The 17,067-nt window shown below is 45.5% G+C and overlaps 1 protein-coding gene across 8 annotated transcripts in view; it reads right to left on the bottom strand.

The window, feature by feature from the left end:
* The window catches only part of FRMD4B (FERM domain containing 4B), a 136,862-nt gene that overhangs the window by 13,538 nt on the left and 106,257 nt on the right, over window positions 1-17,067 (bottom strand). For 7 of the 8 annotated variants that reach the window (XM_075095687.1, XM_075095682.1, XM_075095684.1 and 4 more), the window contains 8 exons: window positions 15,855-15,938; window positions 14,586-14,651; window positions 13,449-13,506; window positions 12,419-12,505; window positions 2,813-2,889; window positions 1,602-1,740; window positions 959-1,100; window positions 10-143 (listed from right to left, as the gene is read on the bottom strand). In XM_075095687.1, the coding sequence (XP_074951788.1) occupies window positions 10-143; window positions 959-1,100; window positions 1,602-1,740; window positions 2,813-2,889; window positions 12,419-12,505; window positions 13,449-13,506; window positions 14,586-14,651; window positions 15,855-15,938 (787 nt within the window). The remainder of the gene's footprint in view (window positions 1-9; window positions 144-958; window positions 1,101-1,601; window positions 1,741-2,812; window positions 2,890-12,418; window positions 12,506-13,448; window positions 13,507-14,585; window positions 14,652-15,854; window positions 15,939-17,067) is intronic. The other variant, XM_075095685.1, reaches the window with a different exon arrangement.

The following is a 17,067-nucleotide window of genomic DNA, read 5'->3' as shown; positions in this document are numbered from 1 at the left end:
GGTTCTCACCGCCTCTCGCAGGCAGATTTTCTTCAGCTCCTCAACTTTCTGAAGCAGTTTTTCCTGAAGGAGTTTCTCTTTCTTCTTTAGTTCCATGATTTTCTCCTTCTTTTGTTCTTCACTGACCTCTGAATCCTGAGAGCCTGAAATATACACTGTCTGTATCAGATGATTTACAGGTAAACGACATTTTTTTTTCTGGTCAGTAAGCAGAGATCTCCCTGAAGCAGTGCAGCCCAGCAAAACAACACGTTATTCAATGTTTAAGGTCCAGCTTTCACGTCATCCAGCAAGCAGGCTTTCAGGAAATCTGCACTTTTTCAAAGCCCCAATGTACATACCTGCATGATAAGTCCCAGGTATACACCCCAAAACCCCACCACCCAGGATATAAATCAATGCATTAGGGATATCTATGATATACTTGATATTCTAGCTTTGACTTCGCACTCAAGACAGACCGAGGCTCCTCACTTGGGCTTCACCTCGAGTCGGCTAAGTGCGGCAGCCAGGCTTTTACCTCCCTCTGTTTCCTCTCCTCCACAGTCAAGGGAGAGATCTAAAGTCCACTCCAGAGCTGAGCTTTATTTGGAAGCATTTATCTCCTCTCCTCATATTTGAGGAAGCTCGAGGCAACTCAACTCTTAGTACAAATGCCTGAAGTCAGCCTGGATCAAATTTCCCTTGGACTTTGATGACACCGTCATTCAAGGACTGACTGATAAATATGGACTAACAGTATAATGGTGTTTATCCATCTAGCATATTTTTATTTTCTTGTTTAGTTACAGGGGGGGAAACAGCAGATGATAGCACTGATGTTACCATTTCGGATACATAACTAATCTAATACATGCCTTCACATACATGTGTCTATTTTGGTCAGCTAGCCTTGGTTTCACCCTCGGTACACAAGCCCCACTGTACTTTACTACCTTGCATTGACACTAAGTATTACCTGATGAGATCAAACTGCCATTGCTGGCCATAATAAGCTGGTTCTTTGCCTCCAAAGTCACTAGCTTTGAAACTTTTGGTGTTCCCATCTCTGTCAGATCCATGGCGATATCATCCAAACTTCTCGCTGAAGGAATTTTCGCCTGAAGGGGTTCAGGGGAAAAAAAAAAAAAAAGCCTCATCGAGTTACGTCTAATGATCTTCAGAGCACAGGGTCACAGAAGATGACATTTCCTACATCTCCCACAAAATTAGGGGCTAAAGCAACAGCATCATGCAGGAACTTGTGGTGCACAGGGCTGTGTTGGCTGCCCCCAAAGCCCGAACCATTTCAGCTAAAAATCTTTTTGCTGTTTGCACTTTGCTCAAAATGAACACAAGAAGGAGACAAAAGAAAAATCAAATTAAACACTGAGAAGTGAGAATTCCCTCTTCTGTGATTACACTTCCATAGCCCTTAATTGCAGGCAGGCTAAAATGGACTGAATTACAACACTGTTGCTAATAGCCTGCTCAAGAAGTTGACAAAAACAATTTGTATTTCTTCTCTGGAGACTACTTTATCTGTGGAACAACAATACACTGAAGGATATAAAAGAAAGGTGTTGAAACTCATGCCTACAGTAAAATGCCTTACAACTTACTTTGCTTTGCTTTCTGTCCAAGTAAAACTGGTGTTGACTGATTGCCATCACCCAGATGGACTTGATCAGGGAAGTGTTGGCATACCAGGTTTGCACCACCAGTCCACTCTGACCAAAGGTCCTTCTTGACACTGAAATTCTGAGGAAGTGAAAAGAAATGCAATTTCAAGACAAGCGTTTGAGGTTTGAAGCCTCTCTCTCAACCAGGCAAGGCTCAGCCTTTGTTTTAGACATATGAAAACTTGGATTTCCTTCTCCCCATCACCCGGTGCTGCTGCCTTTCCTCCCTCCTAACCTTCCCTTCATTTTACACAGTTAAAGTTCCTCCTGGCTGAGCTTTGCAACACAGAGCAGCAACAACTGCTGTGCCTTCAGTTCAGCAGCACAATTGTGCTGCTGACACCAATGGCTGGGTGGGCCATGAACCTAGAAAGGGTGCCACAGAGTGCCATGGGACCCTGAAAGGAGAGGTTGGGCAGGATGGGAGACCTGAGGGGATCAGCAGGGCACGTCGCAGCTCCTCCTGGCCCAGCTGAGAGGCACTATGCCAGAGGCAGAAAGGATGGCAGCAGCTGAACCAGAAAGGAAGGTGGAGTGAGAAATTCACCCTGGGCAAAGGCTCTTTCTTCTTGGGAGGGATCCTGATGGGAAGGCACAGGAAAGCAGCCTGCAGGTGAGCTCCCACCCTAACCAGCAGTGCTCTTTTGGGCCCCTGGAGGCTCAAGCTCAGAGGAAGGAGCATCGCTGCCAAGGCAGGGGAGGGCAGAAGGTGAGCAAGAAAATCATGTCCGGGTCCTGCTGGCTACTCCCCTGGGTCTCCTACTGCACACGCACCTTACAGGGAAGGGTTTTGTAAAGTGAGCAAATTGGGCCATGACAAATAGTCCTCCCTCAGCGGACACCATAGGCAATTTGAGAGAAGGACACCCAGAGCTATAACACATTGACAGTTGCTCCAGGTTACTCACTACAGCTGTGACCTTCCCTCCACAACATCACAGCGCTACTTGTCCATCACCCACAAACCAGATCCAGCCCTGGTCTGTCCTGCTAAATGCAGGCTCAGGCTCAGTATTGCAACACCCAGAGTAAACTCAGGTCTGTGTTGAACTCAGAGGCACCTCTTATCCCTATCCATCAACACGAGATGATGAATCCACAGTCTGGGTAAAGATACATCCTGCTGCTACAACTGCCTCCTCCAGCCTTACCTGCGGGGATCGTGTACTTCCACAGCAAATTTCTTTTCACGGAAATAGAGATTTTCCAGCTGTTTCCATTGAAATAGCTAGGAGAATTGGGAGAGAGAAGCAGAACACTGTCATTGCAAGAATCACCAGTCTTCTTCCCCCAAGGTTATACAATTTCAGCAAATTACAATTCTTGCGTACCTTCAGCTATGGCATAGACTCAGCAATAACAACATTCATAACACCAGTTAATATAAGCACTTAAACACAAATATATAGGATGCCCTTCAAGTATTTTCACACTCTTACAGACAATGCACTGCAGATTTAGGATTTTGCCTGACACAATATCTGTTCCCATCAATAGCACATTTCACTGCTAGAAGTTCACAGAGATCTTGGGTGGGCAGCTAAAGTCCTTTTCTCTCTGATTAAATGCAAAAATCTCTCTACAAAGTAATTGCAGAGACACCTATGGTCTCTTCCCTCAGTCAGAACATCCTCAGGGAACGGCAGCAGCTCAGGGAAAACCAAGACCTTTCTCTTCTGAAGACACTGGGTGAGAGATTCAGCGTGACATTTTGGAGCAGGGGTACAAAATATAAAGAGAAAGAACAGCTACAGGAGGAAGCCACCGCACAACACATACTTCTGTAAGGAAACCACAGATTTCCTGCCAAGTGCCAGCTGGGAGAAGAGGTCAAAGTCAACCAGGGCTTGGCAGCTGCATCCGTGGGATCAGAATTTCTGAAGAATCTCCTCTCCCTTTGCACCAGCATTAGCCACCCTCTGGGGATGATCCATCAGGGGTTGCACCTTCTCAACCCAGCTTTGGCTAAGCTGTTCCCCAGCGCCTCAGAGCAGGTTTCTGCAGCACCACCTCCCGCCGCCTCTCCAGCAGTGCCAGGGTGTGTGGGTGCACAGAGACCCGGACAGGTGTCCCTAAGGATGCCACCTGAATATGATGGGGTGCACAAGTGCAGCAGCTTGTAGTTTACAGCTGGCTACTTCCCAGAGCTAGAGCCCAAGGGAGGTACTTGGGGAGCTTCCCGCCAGGCTGGGCGGGCAGGGCCAGTTAAGTGGGAGAGACCAGCTTGCAACACCAGTGATCCAGCCGAAGCCATTACAGTGACCCCCTCCTTCCCCACAGGAGTTTCCCAAAAGCCGTCGAGGCTGCAGCCACCACGCCAGAAGGACACGCGACATTCCCGCTGACCTCTGCCAAAACCCGACATGCCGCGCTCTATGGAAGGACTTCAAGTTTTGTAAAAAAATTACATATTACGCCACGCTTCATTTAAAACATTCTTAACACGGATTGTAAATGAAACATAACCCAGTGCACATGTTTGCGGGGAAAACTCTGGCTCTTTTAGCGACCTTTCCCTTTGTTTAGCTAAAACTTTCCTTTCTAATACTACAATTTATTATTAGATCCTGCTATGCGAAAAATGCAAAGGGGAAATGTCATTTACTTAAACTAATAAGTCACTTTTTAAAAGATAGTGGAAGTTTTACTCCGCCGCTTAAGTAAGTTTATCTTTGTATTAAAGGCACCCTGTCCAATCACGCTCCTTTCAGAAGTGCCCTCTTTATAACTTGGCATTGACCTTTTAAAGAAACATATTTTAAAAAGAAATTAAAAAGGAAACAGCTCACGCAGCGTGCCAGGACGTTGAGCAATAGCACCCATGGGTGCTCCAGCACAGAGGGATCCCCAGCAGGACCCCGGCAGCTCGGCCGCCTCCCTCCGCTGCTCATCCCACCGTGCACGCTCCCCTCCCCGCACTCACCTCCCCACAGCACCAGCCCCTTCTCCCCGGCACCACCGGCCACTCTGGAAAGCGTCAAGGGCGACATGAGAAGAGCAGAGCAAGAGGTGGCTGCCATGCCATCATCCCTCGCTGCCGCCGGCGGCCCGTCGGTGCCACTCCGCTTTCGCCAGCTTCGCCTCCCACTGCTGACACACGCCTGACATCACCGCCTCTCCCGGCGGCGACGCCTCCCCGACCCACCCTTTCCCTCAGATAAAGGGAAAACTGAACCGAGGAGAGAACAGAAGAGGGTTTCCACCGAGGGGCTGCACCCCTCCAGAGCACCCCGAGGCCTCGCGGGGGGCTGAGGTGGGAGCAAGGGTGGCGAGGGAGGCTGCAGCAGGCAGCCTGGGCCCCCGCGGCGGCCGAGTCCTGGCCCCGCCGGCGTTGACTCACGCCCGAGAGGCAGCAGGTTTGACGAGAAGCATCGTACCATGTTCCCGGCCTGCCCTGCTCCCACGCTCATAAAAACGATGGGCGTGCTTCAAACATGACCTCTGGAAAAAAAAAACAAACTGCCTTGCTGCCCCTATCGGTTGCAGGTGATGACACCCCGTCCCCTTTATCCTTTATCACTTCCTCTGGGTTTTTCCCCTCCGGATGCGCCAGGCATTCCTGAGGGCTGCGGGAGAAGGGGTCACCTGTCCCAGGGGCTGCGAGGGCGAAGAGTCACATTTGGCAGGGGGACAAAACGCAGCTGCCCCCGCGCCTTGAGCAGCCTCCCGCCCAGGCAGAGGGACGCACCAGCGCTCCGAGGGTCGGGGTGGACCCTTCCATGAGGAGCTGCCTGTGCAAATCCAACGGCAACCCCGGGTGAGACGCACCCCTGATCGTCTGTGGTGGCAAGAACGATTAAAAAAAAAAAAAAAAGCAGCTTTTGCTTTGCGTTTGTAAGGAAATCTGCATGGAATTGCCTCAGGATGTGGGTAGAGCTTTGCCCCATTTCCTCCCCACCCTGTGAGCTCCAACCCAGCCCAGAAGGGAGCTGACAGGTGCCCGAAGCATTTGCAGCCAGGTACATTCAGCAGAAAGATATTTGCCTCCTTGCCCAAAGACACACGGGAGTGGGATAACTTCAGCTCCCCTCTTTGCTGCTCCACAGCAGGAGAGATGGGGAAGTGGCGTTTGAAATTCTGCACATAGGACATGTTTTTGCTCTTATGGACTGAGAAGCGCCCTGTCCTTAAGCCATCTCACTTAAGAGCAATATATGCTCCTTAGCAATCAAGTCCCCTGACAAACTCTCCTGCAGTCAGGCCCTTAAATATCAGACGAATGATTATATGAGTAGCTTCAGAATAAGTTGTGGACTAATAAGATGTGGACTAATAAGATTTATATAGGTGCACTTAAAAATAATCACGAATTAATGTATTAACAAGTTTCTGCTTAACACGTCTAGATTCAAAAAGACAAGAGGAAAAAAGGCCTTAATACAAACAAGGACAAAAAAAAGTAATAAAGAATAACCCAGAGTAAACCAAATAAAATGCTATAATCTCCTTCAAATAAAAATCTTCTAAATTGTGGTCAAAGGGCAAATCTCAGAAAACTGTTGCTGCACTCAAGTTTTCCTGCTCCCTTCAAATACCCCTTACCTCTGTCATTCCTAATTTCTATCTTACCTAAACTACGGGCATATTAAAAGACAAAAGAGTTGTAAAAATAATCTGGAAATCTTAAACTGGTTTTTGAGGGCTGGAAGAACAATTAGGAATAATTAAAATGTTTTTGTGGAAGTTTTGCAATATATGTTCCCTTTAACCAGATGATTAGGTCCACCTGAGCTAATGAATGTTTTCTTAATAGCCTGCCCATCCATTTAGATTGCCAGATCCTTAAAGGCTCCCAAAAACTCCCAGTGAGCGTAGCAGGGGCTGCCTGTCTGACTCTACAGGCAGAATTTGGCCTGGTCTAGGTTTGCTTTCCTGGTATTCTTGTAGAAGGCGGAGGTGCAATGCTCTCCGATCACACCTCATTGCTCAGGCACTTCTGTGCACCAACCAGGCTCCTGCCACCCAGCTGCTGCTTTTGCCAGCCCATGAGTTTAAGCTTCCTGCATTTCTACTGCGATCCTCTGAGATACTACAGAACAATGAACAAAGATACCGCCCTCCTAACCCTCCTTCCCATACAAAAAGAGCTGTAATTGTAGTCAAAGACACAAAGCAGACACAGCCTGCTTAAATAGTGAGACACCTTAATAAAAGAAGCAGCTGTTTTTTTACCTGGCTGATCCTGCACCCAGTTTTGAATAAAATGCAAGTTTGTCTGGGCCTGACAGCAGGAGCTCAGGAAAACAGCCCCATCACGATCGCAGGCAGAGCCCCCGCCTTGAGAAACATGCAGGAGAGCTGCTCAGGGGCCCTTTGCTTAATATTCTTATCAGCCTGATTTATTTTGTTTAAAAAAATCATTTAAATTTGCTTGTTTGTTTTTTAGCAAGGGGCTGAAATCTGGAGAGAAGCTGGCTGCAGGGGTTGTGTGGCCAAGCACTGCTGCACCAGCCCCGGGCACAGCACGTGCCAGGGTTGTACCTGGGATGTTTCTACGGTTGATAGCAAATTACACAGATCTCTGAAGTTCTACCCAAGGGATCATTGGGTAAGGTCAGCTTGGAAGTGCAAACCCTGCTGCAGTGTTTGCAGCAGCCTTTCCCTGGGGAAGCACTTTCAAAGCAACCAGTGATACGTGTGGTGCCTGTAAGGACGTTCAGCAACCAGCATCGCAGGAACTGGCTGGGAACGGCAATCTCAAGTCAAATCTGGCAATTCAGACCAAGGAAACATAAAAGATTTCTGCCCACAGGAATGCACCCCACCCCAATGGAGGAAATTACCACCCTGCCGGCAACACTGGAACAAGGGCTGCGTTTCAGCCCCTCCACTACAGTTTGCTCCCTGGCATGCTACCTTCAGCTGAAATCCTTTTGTTTTGAATTGCTACGCCTGGCCATGGAGGGAGGCATTTGAGGAGATGATAGGAGAGCCAAACTGCCCCACCTGCAGCAACTTTGGAGAGGAGGCAGCAGATGGCTCCCACCTGTGCCAGCATAAACTGGGAGAGCTCACCTGGAGGCATCCTTCATCTCTTACATATTAAGCCAGTCCTCTAAAAACCTTCACATATTTTTCCAATATATTATGATCAATCCTTGCCCAGTTCTCACTAGCATTGATATTAATAAGAATGAGAGATGTCCAGGCACCAAACAAACTGTCCCAAAACGCATGTGTTTTGGGGCAGGTGACGCTCAAGCAACTTCCCGCACACCTGGAGGGAACCGAAATTCAAAGCAGCCTCATAACAGCCCTGTGTTTATTTTAAATAATTATGTGCACTTAGTGTCTTATGACTAAATCAATGGCTTCTACTTGGTGAGAAATAAACATTGTAAAAGAAATCTCTGCCTAATTAGATCCCCCTGCTGAGAAGCCTGTACAAATGCTGCTGTGATCTGAACCACTCAGCAAAGCAGGACAGCAAATTTACATTAAGTGAATGTTCTGCAAGGGAAAACTTTCAGCCTCAGCTCTTAGTGTATGTTGAGTTAAAAGAAAAATATAATAAATATTGCCCATCTCAAAACTAGTATAGTCTAAAAAACACTTCTGAGAACATAATGTATTCAAGACAGCCAGCAGTAGAATTTAAATTCTTGTAGATTTGAAACAATACCATAGCAAGATTAGTTCTCCTCTTCAGATTAATTATAGTTCATTTATCACCAGGGAGTCGCCCGCAGAAACACAATGAAGTGGGAGAACAAGTCAAAAAGCTAGCAAGCTGCCTGCTCAAATTCCCATCCCTCAGAGGATCATCGCGTATTGGCTGAATGCAGAACGAACTCAACTCATATCCTAATACACGCTCCATAAACAAGGCGATGCATTGTTTACCTCACCAGTGAGAAGAATAGGGGTAGAGATTAAAAGGAGATCTATTCTGTTTTGAAATGGCAAACGAAGTCCTGGGACCCGTTTTATGCTTTTCCTAATTGATTCAGAGGAGAATGGGGACAGGATCTTGGCATGCCACCCCGCAGCAAGCAGGAGGCATCTCGGTATTAACTGCAGCTGAAGGGAGAATGTTTGCAAAGCAGCAGGGCTGCAGAGTTAATTCCAGGTCTGAGCTGAAATCTGAACAAGGGTTGCCAAACCCAGCCTTTTTATGCCCTGTGAGACTTCAGGATTATAACCAACTGAGCTCAGTGTAACCTCCAGTCAGTGTGGAGCCGCTGTTTTTTATCTGTGAAGAAAAAGACGATTTTCATAAATGGCACAAAAAATAATTCTCCATTTTCAGTCTGTTACAGCGCCAGAGCACAGTGCTCCCCTTGGCTCCCATCAGCTTGCAGTCCCGTGCGAGGGCTAAAACACGGGCTCGCTTCACTAGAAACCGCTTCCAAAGAAATACAAGCTTTCAGGAGTGACTTACAGCAACAAACCTCCTTTCTCCAAACCATCTCAGGTCAACCAGCAAAGTACTAATAGCCGGACTCAAACCTCCCCAGCCAGCTTTACACAGACAGACACGGCAGGTTCTCCTGGTCCAGCCCTAAGTTACACACCGTCCTCGCCACCAACACACACTCCGCTCACGCATGATTGATGGTACATGCGCAAGCGTTGGCCAGGCTGGGTGATACGGATCTGGAGATTGCTTCATCCAGGTCTGCCTTGCAAGTTGTTTCCTGTGAAGAGCTCTCAACCTTGGACTTCATGCAACAGTGTTGATCCAACAACAAAATCTTGGGATAGCCACTGTGCTCCAAGGCTCATATTTAGCTCTCCTTGCCTAAAGATCTACTTGGACAAAGCAAAAAATTTCACTTTTTGAGGAGGATGGTTATATTTGTTGGCATTTAATTGACACTGCATTAATGGGTGCAGTTTGTTGTGGTTTTTTTAATTCTTTTTTTTTTTTATTCTGAATATGGACTTAGCTCTTAGCAGATGCGTGTGATGAACACATTAAACAAATGCATCTACATCTGACAGAAGCCATTAACATTGCCCAAAAGACATGGGGAGCAGCATAAAACCACCTAGTGTCAATTCAGCTGGAGCACAGGCACCAAGTCATGTTTAAAGCCTCCCACCTGAGACTCAGCAGCTTTCCCACTGCAGTGGGTATCAGAGAGGTTTGCACACCCAGAAATCCCTTGATCTTTAAGATTAGGAGAGGCCAGCTCGGTCTTCATTAGACTTGGACTCAGCCTTTCCCTTTTATTCAGTTCATCAGCTGCATGTATATTTAAACACCACTAACTGGAAAAATGGAGCACAATAAGGATGGTCTTTCCCAGATGGCTAGGGATAAACACAACAGCACTTTTGAGCCACACTATAAACAGCTGGATAACCCCAGCATATGTCAGTTGTGAGTTTGGCTCCATCCCGAAAAGCAAAGCAAGAAAATTCTGCTAAATCCATCAAAACTAGCACCTCTGCTCCAAAAGGCAGGCACAGTTTACATGCCTAGTCCCTTCTTGCCTGCTGCTTCAGAAAGGACTGTACTGTGCTTGCTGAGTCCTCGGAGATTCAGGAAAGCTATATAGACTCCTCTCCCTCTGAAATATATTCTGATACATTCATAAGTATGAACAAACAACAGTACTGGCTAAAAGGAGACTTCTGCCTGCCACATCACAGACAGCAAGGCTATAGCTACACTGAAATCAACAGCAGTGTCTCAACACTCCAACTCCAAAACCAAGTGTGGGTGTGGGTGCCTCTCTACACCCAGTGTCTGCTCTCCGCCCCCCCCCAAAGCACTCTGATTGCAATTACTTCCATGGATCACATCAGAAATGCACTTTGTATTTCGAACCCTGAAACACCTTTTTTATAAAGAAACTGTTTGCATATTTAGCCACATTTTGAAAGTAGCCATGACTCAGGACGAGCTGTGGCTCAGGTGATTTCTGTCCCCTCCTACTAACACCAGACACAAATCCACAAGGAAACTACAGCCATATCCATCCCCACTTTTTCAATCAGCTTATTGGCATTACACCTTCCCTCTGCATTTAGCCTCCTCTCCCCCACCTTCCCTTTTAATCTCTATCCTCTGTTGTACAAGTATAATTACAGTAAAGCAGACAACTATTATAATTTCCATCGTAACATGTAACACTTCCACTACAGAGGTGACCTTTGGTTTTTATTTTTTTTTTTACTTTTCTTAAACACAGCTCCTGCTGTGTTCAAAGGCAACGCCTCATAACTAACTGTAGCAGGGTGTGACTTGGTATCTGGGCCCTGCTGACCTTAAAAAATTTTCTTAATCTGCCTGGTTGATGTTGTAAACTGAAATCCCACAAGCATAAAAACTGCTTGGCGAAGCAATGCTTCTAGCCAGGCAGGCTGCACTTTCTTGGAGAGCATTGCTGGTCACAGCTGGACATCTTGGCTAGAGAACGATTCGTGTTTGACCTGACCAGAAAATCTTGTAGATGCTGCCTAAAACCGGGGAAGTGCTCAGGAGCAAAACGAGCTCCTTGATGCTCCCCTTTGACAATCAATGGCTGCGTTAACATGGACTTGATTTTCTTGGGTTCCTCTTGTGTCACTGTCATTTAGAACAGGCATGGTAAGACAGACCTGGGACAACCCTATGTGCTTTACTAAACAAAGCAAAGGGAGGGCATATGTGTTCAACCTTAGACACACAGGTATAAAATATACCAAAAGAAACCAAGTCATAGCCTGCTCTGGAAGTTGGGAGCTTGAAGGGGAAATACTTGTAACAAGGAAGTTTTGGTAAGCTGTGTTTTTTGGCACCAATACACTAAACAATATCATTTCGCAAATACAAAATTCGCTGGCAGGAAGCGCTCACTTCATGTGAATTCCTGCCCAGATCATTCCTGGGGTAGGAGAACAGCAAAACCCCAGGTCTCCGTCTCCTCAAGGCTTAGATGTTCCAAAGACGTGACCAGAAAGAAACCACACACCCTGAGCCCAACAGCGCGGCCTCTGCACATGCAGTGCTGGCTCTACCCCCCAGCCAAGCGGGTTAAATAACTCTTCAAAGACTGTCAGGGCTCAGTCCTGTCACAGGGAGACGTATGCGGCTACAGGACCGGGCAAGCTCCCAACACATCATGTGCTTGGGCTGCATGATGGGTTTCCAAGGCTGCCGGCAGAAGAGCCTGTTAGGGCTGGCTGATGGGGGCTTTGAGGGAGCCAGCAGTGCGATATGGGACCCTCTGCCCTGTTTAAACAACAAGGGAGGTTGTTGGCAGAGTTCACTCTGCAGGAGACACGCTGGGGAGCACAGCGGTGGAAAAAGAGATGGATGACCTCCAGTATTTGGCATCTACTCTCAATCCCCCCCTTACAATCCGTTGAGTCATGGAAACATACAGTTGCCTAAACAGGCCAGCAGTTTTCACAGTCCCCCTCATATTTCATGGATATCAGTGGAGCCTTTTATCACTTCATACATGAAAAACACCTATGAAAGCCAACTGAATGCTGACTGAGTACAAAGGCTTTAGTTCAGGACTTGCAGAAACCCAATTGCTTCATATTTCTGCAGTTATCCCTGGAGGCTGCCAAAATTCCTGTCCAGACTGTCCTGAGACCACCAAACTCAGGATGACACACAAGCCAAAGCTCCCAAAGGGAGTTTCCACTATCTATGTGAGAGGGAGAGTTTTACTGTCTTGGTGCCAGCAGAATTCTCCTTCTCCCTCCCTTGTCTTTTGCTCACTAGTCTAATAAGCAACAGTTAAAAAAATTATATTCTGACATGCAACACCGCCTGCCTCCCCCCACCGAAAAAAAATCACAGCAACAAAACTTACTTTTCTGGGCTTAACTTTGTCTTGTAAATCGTACTGGCCTATTCCTTTGTAACTTATTCCAAGCCACCACGGGATTCCTTGTTTATCCTGAAAAATGGACATCTACATGAACCAAGAGCTACTTAAGAATTAAGCAATTCCAAGATTACAGCCCATTTCATTCTGTGACAAGTACAAGTAGGTACAGAACAAGGACATTTTTTGCAAACAAATTGTTGTGAAGTGGATTGCTGGGGTGAATGCTGAAACTTTCTGCCCCTGCCTTCTCAGGCAGAGTCAAGAAATTACATGGTGGTTGTGCAAAGTGGACAAAAAAGCAACAGTGCTGCCGGAACAACAGGGTGTCACTCGTTGCAGGAGTGGCTGTGAGGGGGAAAGGATATGGGACAGAAAAAAATCTGTGGCCAGTGACTACATCCACTAAATTCAGGCACGGGCAGCTGCAGGAGGAGAGAACAGTGCAAAACATCAGCTTCTCAGGTACCGCAGTCATGGCCATGACTCAAAAGTAAGGAGACATCATCTCTGCTGAACTCTTCTGCACAAAACACTTTGGCCCAGGCTCTGCTCTATAAACGGGAATAAATGGTGTATTTCCATCACTCTCCAAAAATATTTCTCAGCGGTTTCCCGCTCCAAGTACGCACCCATTAATCACCTACCACTTAGAACTGGTCTTTTCTACATTGTATTTATTTTTTCTAATCTTGATTAGAAATTTCTCTGGGGAAACTATTAACTGATTTGGATGCAGAAGCGATATCCAGTTTAATTAATCTGATATGATTTAGCTCTTGATGGGATTACAGAAGGTTTTATAAAGATTCCTTTCTGTCTTCTGTAGGACATAAGGCTTTGCTGCACTCTGGAAACAATTTTTAAATAATACTGAAGGGGGAAATATTATAGAGGTTGAAACACAGGGGGTTTAATTCTGATAGAAGAGTACTGAATCATCAAACTACTCCTACAGGAATGTAATCACACGTAATAAGCTAAGCAATCACATTATCTATAGGCATTTACTAACCTTTACTCCATAGTAATGAACTCCATATGTTGGCAAAGCTTCTACCACTTTCATGTACCTGTAGACAGATTTATAGCCTATCAGATGATTTTTGTCTGGAGGGAATATCATCTATTAACATATTTTTTTTCACACATATATTCAGGACATGCCATTTATCACTTGCATATTTTTGAAGGTCTTAATAATTGAAGGCCCATGTTTTCAGAAAAAACTGAGCATCCTGGCTCGGGAAAAGATGTGGTATTTCGGCCCAGCTAAAGCGAATGGAAAACCTCTCATACGACAAAACATTCAATCTCTTATCAGAAGGTCAGAGAACTGAAAGTAAAAATTCTGAACTGAACATGTGAGCCTTTTGGGAAACACTGGCGGTAAAGACCTGCCTATAATTATTCCATTACGGTGCTTTGGTTACAGTGGATAGGCTCCAAATGCAAGTGTGTATGCAGTTGTACCACTGTTTCATGAGACAATTCAGACAACCACTGAACAGAATTTTTTCCCTTGTTCCTATTGAAAGCAGCCCCTGTATTACTGAGGCAGAGTTGCAGGCACCAAGCTACGTGAGAAAAACCTGCAAGTTGCCTGCATGAAGCATGGCAATCATCTCAGATTCCTCAGTTCGTACCACGTCCCACTGCATTTGCCTGTAGGAAGTACAGTTAATATTAATAGTAAATTATAAAAATAAAATTCCATGGGCTTTGTATGCATCTTGGAAGATCTTGTTCTTTTGAAAGCCAGATTCTGAACATTTCAACAAGCGTGCATTCGGGTTTTTTGCAGGACCTAAGGAAATACTCGCCATTAGGAGTTTGATGGAAAAACCAAGAGTTTGGTGTGGGTATGGAGAAGAGTCTTCCAATAAAGTAAGGGCCAAATAATCTCTTTTATATTTGAGGTATTTGAATGAGGACACAAAACCTGAACTGGAAACCTGTGAAATCTGAAACTTCAAACATTTTAACCCTGAAATATAACTCAATAAAAAAAGAACCTGACAGATACAAATGGTAAAGCTTGCAAGCAACAATGACCAAAACAGCCTGCATTGCCACTTCTCAACAAAAAAAAAAAAAGAAGAAAAAAAAGTAAAAATTATCATCTTCACAAATTAACAGGTGTCATACTCACTGAACAATGGCTTGTCCTCTGGTCAGACCTTTAATTTGTGTATAATGCTCAATTACTCTGTCCTCACTGCAAAACAAGCACAAAACCCAATTTAGACGCTCAGTGACTTTGTTCACGTGTGACGGCATCTGTCGAAATTCAGACGCCTGCTCGGCATGCAGAGAAGTGTCCCTCTGTACATTTCTCACTCTAGTTTACATTCTGCTTCTTACTGATTTCTTTCCCACCCTTCATTAAGCAGCGTGGAGCTGCTTGGCTGATCCCTGCCATTGCACGCCGCGTTCCAGACTAATTAATGAATCGTTTCGGATCAGCCTGCTCGGCTGCAGATGCTGCTGCAGAATAATGGTACTAATTGTATAAATTCATTTTCACGTTCTAAAGGACTGAAACTTCAAAGGATAGTTAATGCTCCATATGTAAGACACAAGAAGTTAAACCAGAAATGCTTTCCTTCCAGTGTATTTTCCCCTGACATTTCATAGGTGAAGAAATATAGATTTGTCAGCAATGACCTTTTTGCATTTTTCCTGTTACATACTTCAACATTTTGTTTTAGCAGAACGCAAAATAAAATTTAATTGTCAGACACTTTAAAGCAAAATAAAACCCAGCAGTATTCATTCTGGAAAAAAAAACAAATCAGAAGCAAGTACTGGTATGCTTGAAAATCCATCAGGTACACATCTTGCCCAAAAAAATGAAACGAATGAGGGAGTCAGACTTGCACAACGGGCATCAATCCCAAGGAAACAATATCTTTGACTTATCCCAAATGCTGTGTTCCTTTACAGCAGATCCAAGCCACAGAAATGGACCCGCCTTTCTGTTTCCAGCTTCTCTAGCTTATTTTCTCCCCCGTCTTGTTGAGGGGAGCAGCTGGGTGGGCATCTGGCAGCCAGCCAAGGTCAACCCACCACAGAGGCTCTGCTATGTGACAGTCCAAGAGCAAGGTGCTTTTGCAAAGCCAGGCTTGGCTGGAGTTCAGATTTCAGCTCTTTCTAATGCGTGGTCCCCGCACATTCTGATCCCGCAGTTTCTTATCCAGCAATTTGATTTCAGCAAACTTTCAATGAGGGATTTGCATCGGATCTTGCATAATTTATGCAAGAACTTCTAAAAACTGGATACGCTTGAACACGAGCAATTAACTCCAAGTCCTACATCATGCGGGCCAAAAGCTTTTAAAAGAGTTTGCAAAACTGTTTAAAAGGGATCTTGTCATTACCATTCACAGCAATGATTTACATTTTAAATTCAATAGCTCACCAGTAAGCGAGTGATGGATGCTCCTGCAGTGTCTTGGTAGGAAAGACAGGCAGTGTCTTCAAGTCTTTTCTAGTGTTTTCATCACTAAAAACCAAAAACAGCACGGGGTCACTACTAGTGAATCATAGATGCAATCAGTTTCAGCAGAAGGAAAGGACTGTATTTGCTACCCAAGAACATGACGCATTGCCCCATATCAGGCTGCCTTAGCAACGTAACTCTATAGGCCCTCTCACATGACAGTGATGTATATGGTGTCATGCAGACTCCCGTTGTAACTCATTATACAGACACGTGATTCTTGGGCCACTGTGGTGGGAGCACCGTATCAGTATTTACTTTGCACAACCTCACTCTATTTGCTGAGTGCAGAATGAGCCTGCAGAAGGAAAGCCTCTGCTCAAAAGCAAGGCTTCTAGTGCTAACTTTTGCTCTATCTTCAGCTAAAATCCTACCTCTAGACAATAAATTTCATGAAGCAGCATGGTATTTGCCAAATCTCAGAGTTTAACACTGAGCTGATTCAAAACAAAGGATTTCAGTTCATATATTTTAAAGTATTTTCCCTGAATACAGTTTTCCTGGACTGCCCATTCGACAGAAAGTTCAAATATTTTGGACTCCAGGCCAGGCCTGGACTGAAATAAAGGGTGTTGAAGTACGTGAATGCAGTTTGTCACAAAAACCCCCAGCAGAATATTTAAAAACCTATTTACAGGCATGAGTAAAATGGTTAATATTTTCTCTTTATATGCTCCATTAATTAGTCAGCTGAAACTTGCACGCCTCATTTCTGCCGGATTTCTGCATGCCTTCGCAGCAGCGCCAACAAGCAGCAACACGACTTTCCTATGTAAAGAATGCATCAGTCACATCCATCAGCATCCGCGTCGACTTCTGCATCTAGGCTTTCCTTGAAGGTGTTTTCCTGCTGCTGACCTCTGTTTTCAGACTCCACTATTAGAGTTTCCATCTGAGCTACGTTGCCCCTCTTCCCTCAAAATCAGCACCCTGTGCATCAGCAGAGCAGACCAGAGCACAGAAATCTGCTCCGCGGGCACCGCAGCTCAACCTCTGCAGATGGAGGAGGCAGCAAACCCCTACCACGTTCCCATCTCACATGGCAGATGTCACATGGAAGGCACAGTAAATTAAAGCTTTTTGTTCCTTAGCGAGCACAGGCTAATCGCTCTGCAAGCTTCTTCCCCAGCCC

This window comes from Phalacrocorax aristotelis, chromosome 6, assembly GCF_949628215.1.
Source record: "Phalacrocorax aristotelis chromosome 6, bGulAri2.1, whole genome shotgun sequence".
NCBI lineage: Eukaryota > Metazoa > Chordata > Aves > Suliformes > Phalacrocoracidae > Phalacrocorax > Phalacrocorax aristotelis.
This window is presented reverse-complemented; position numbering and strand designations above follow the sequence as displayed.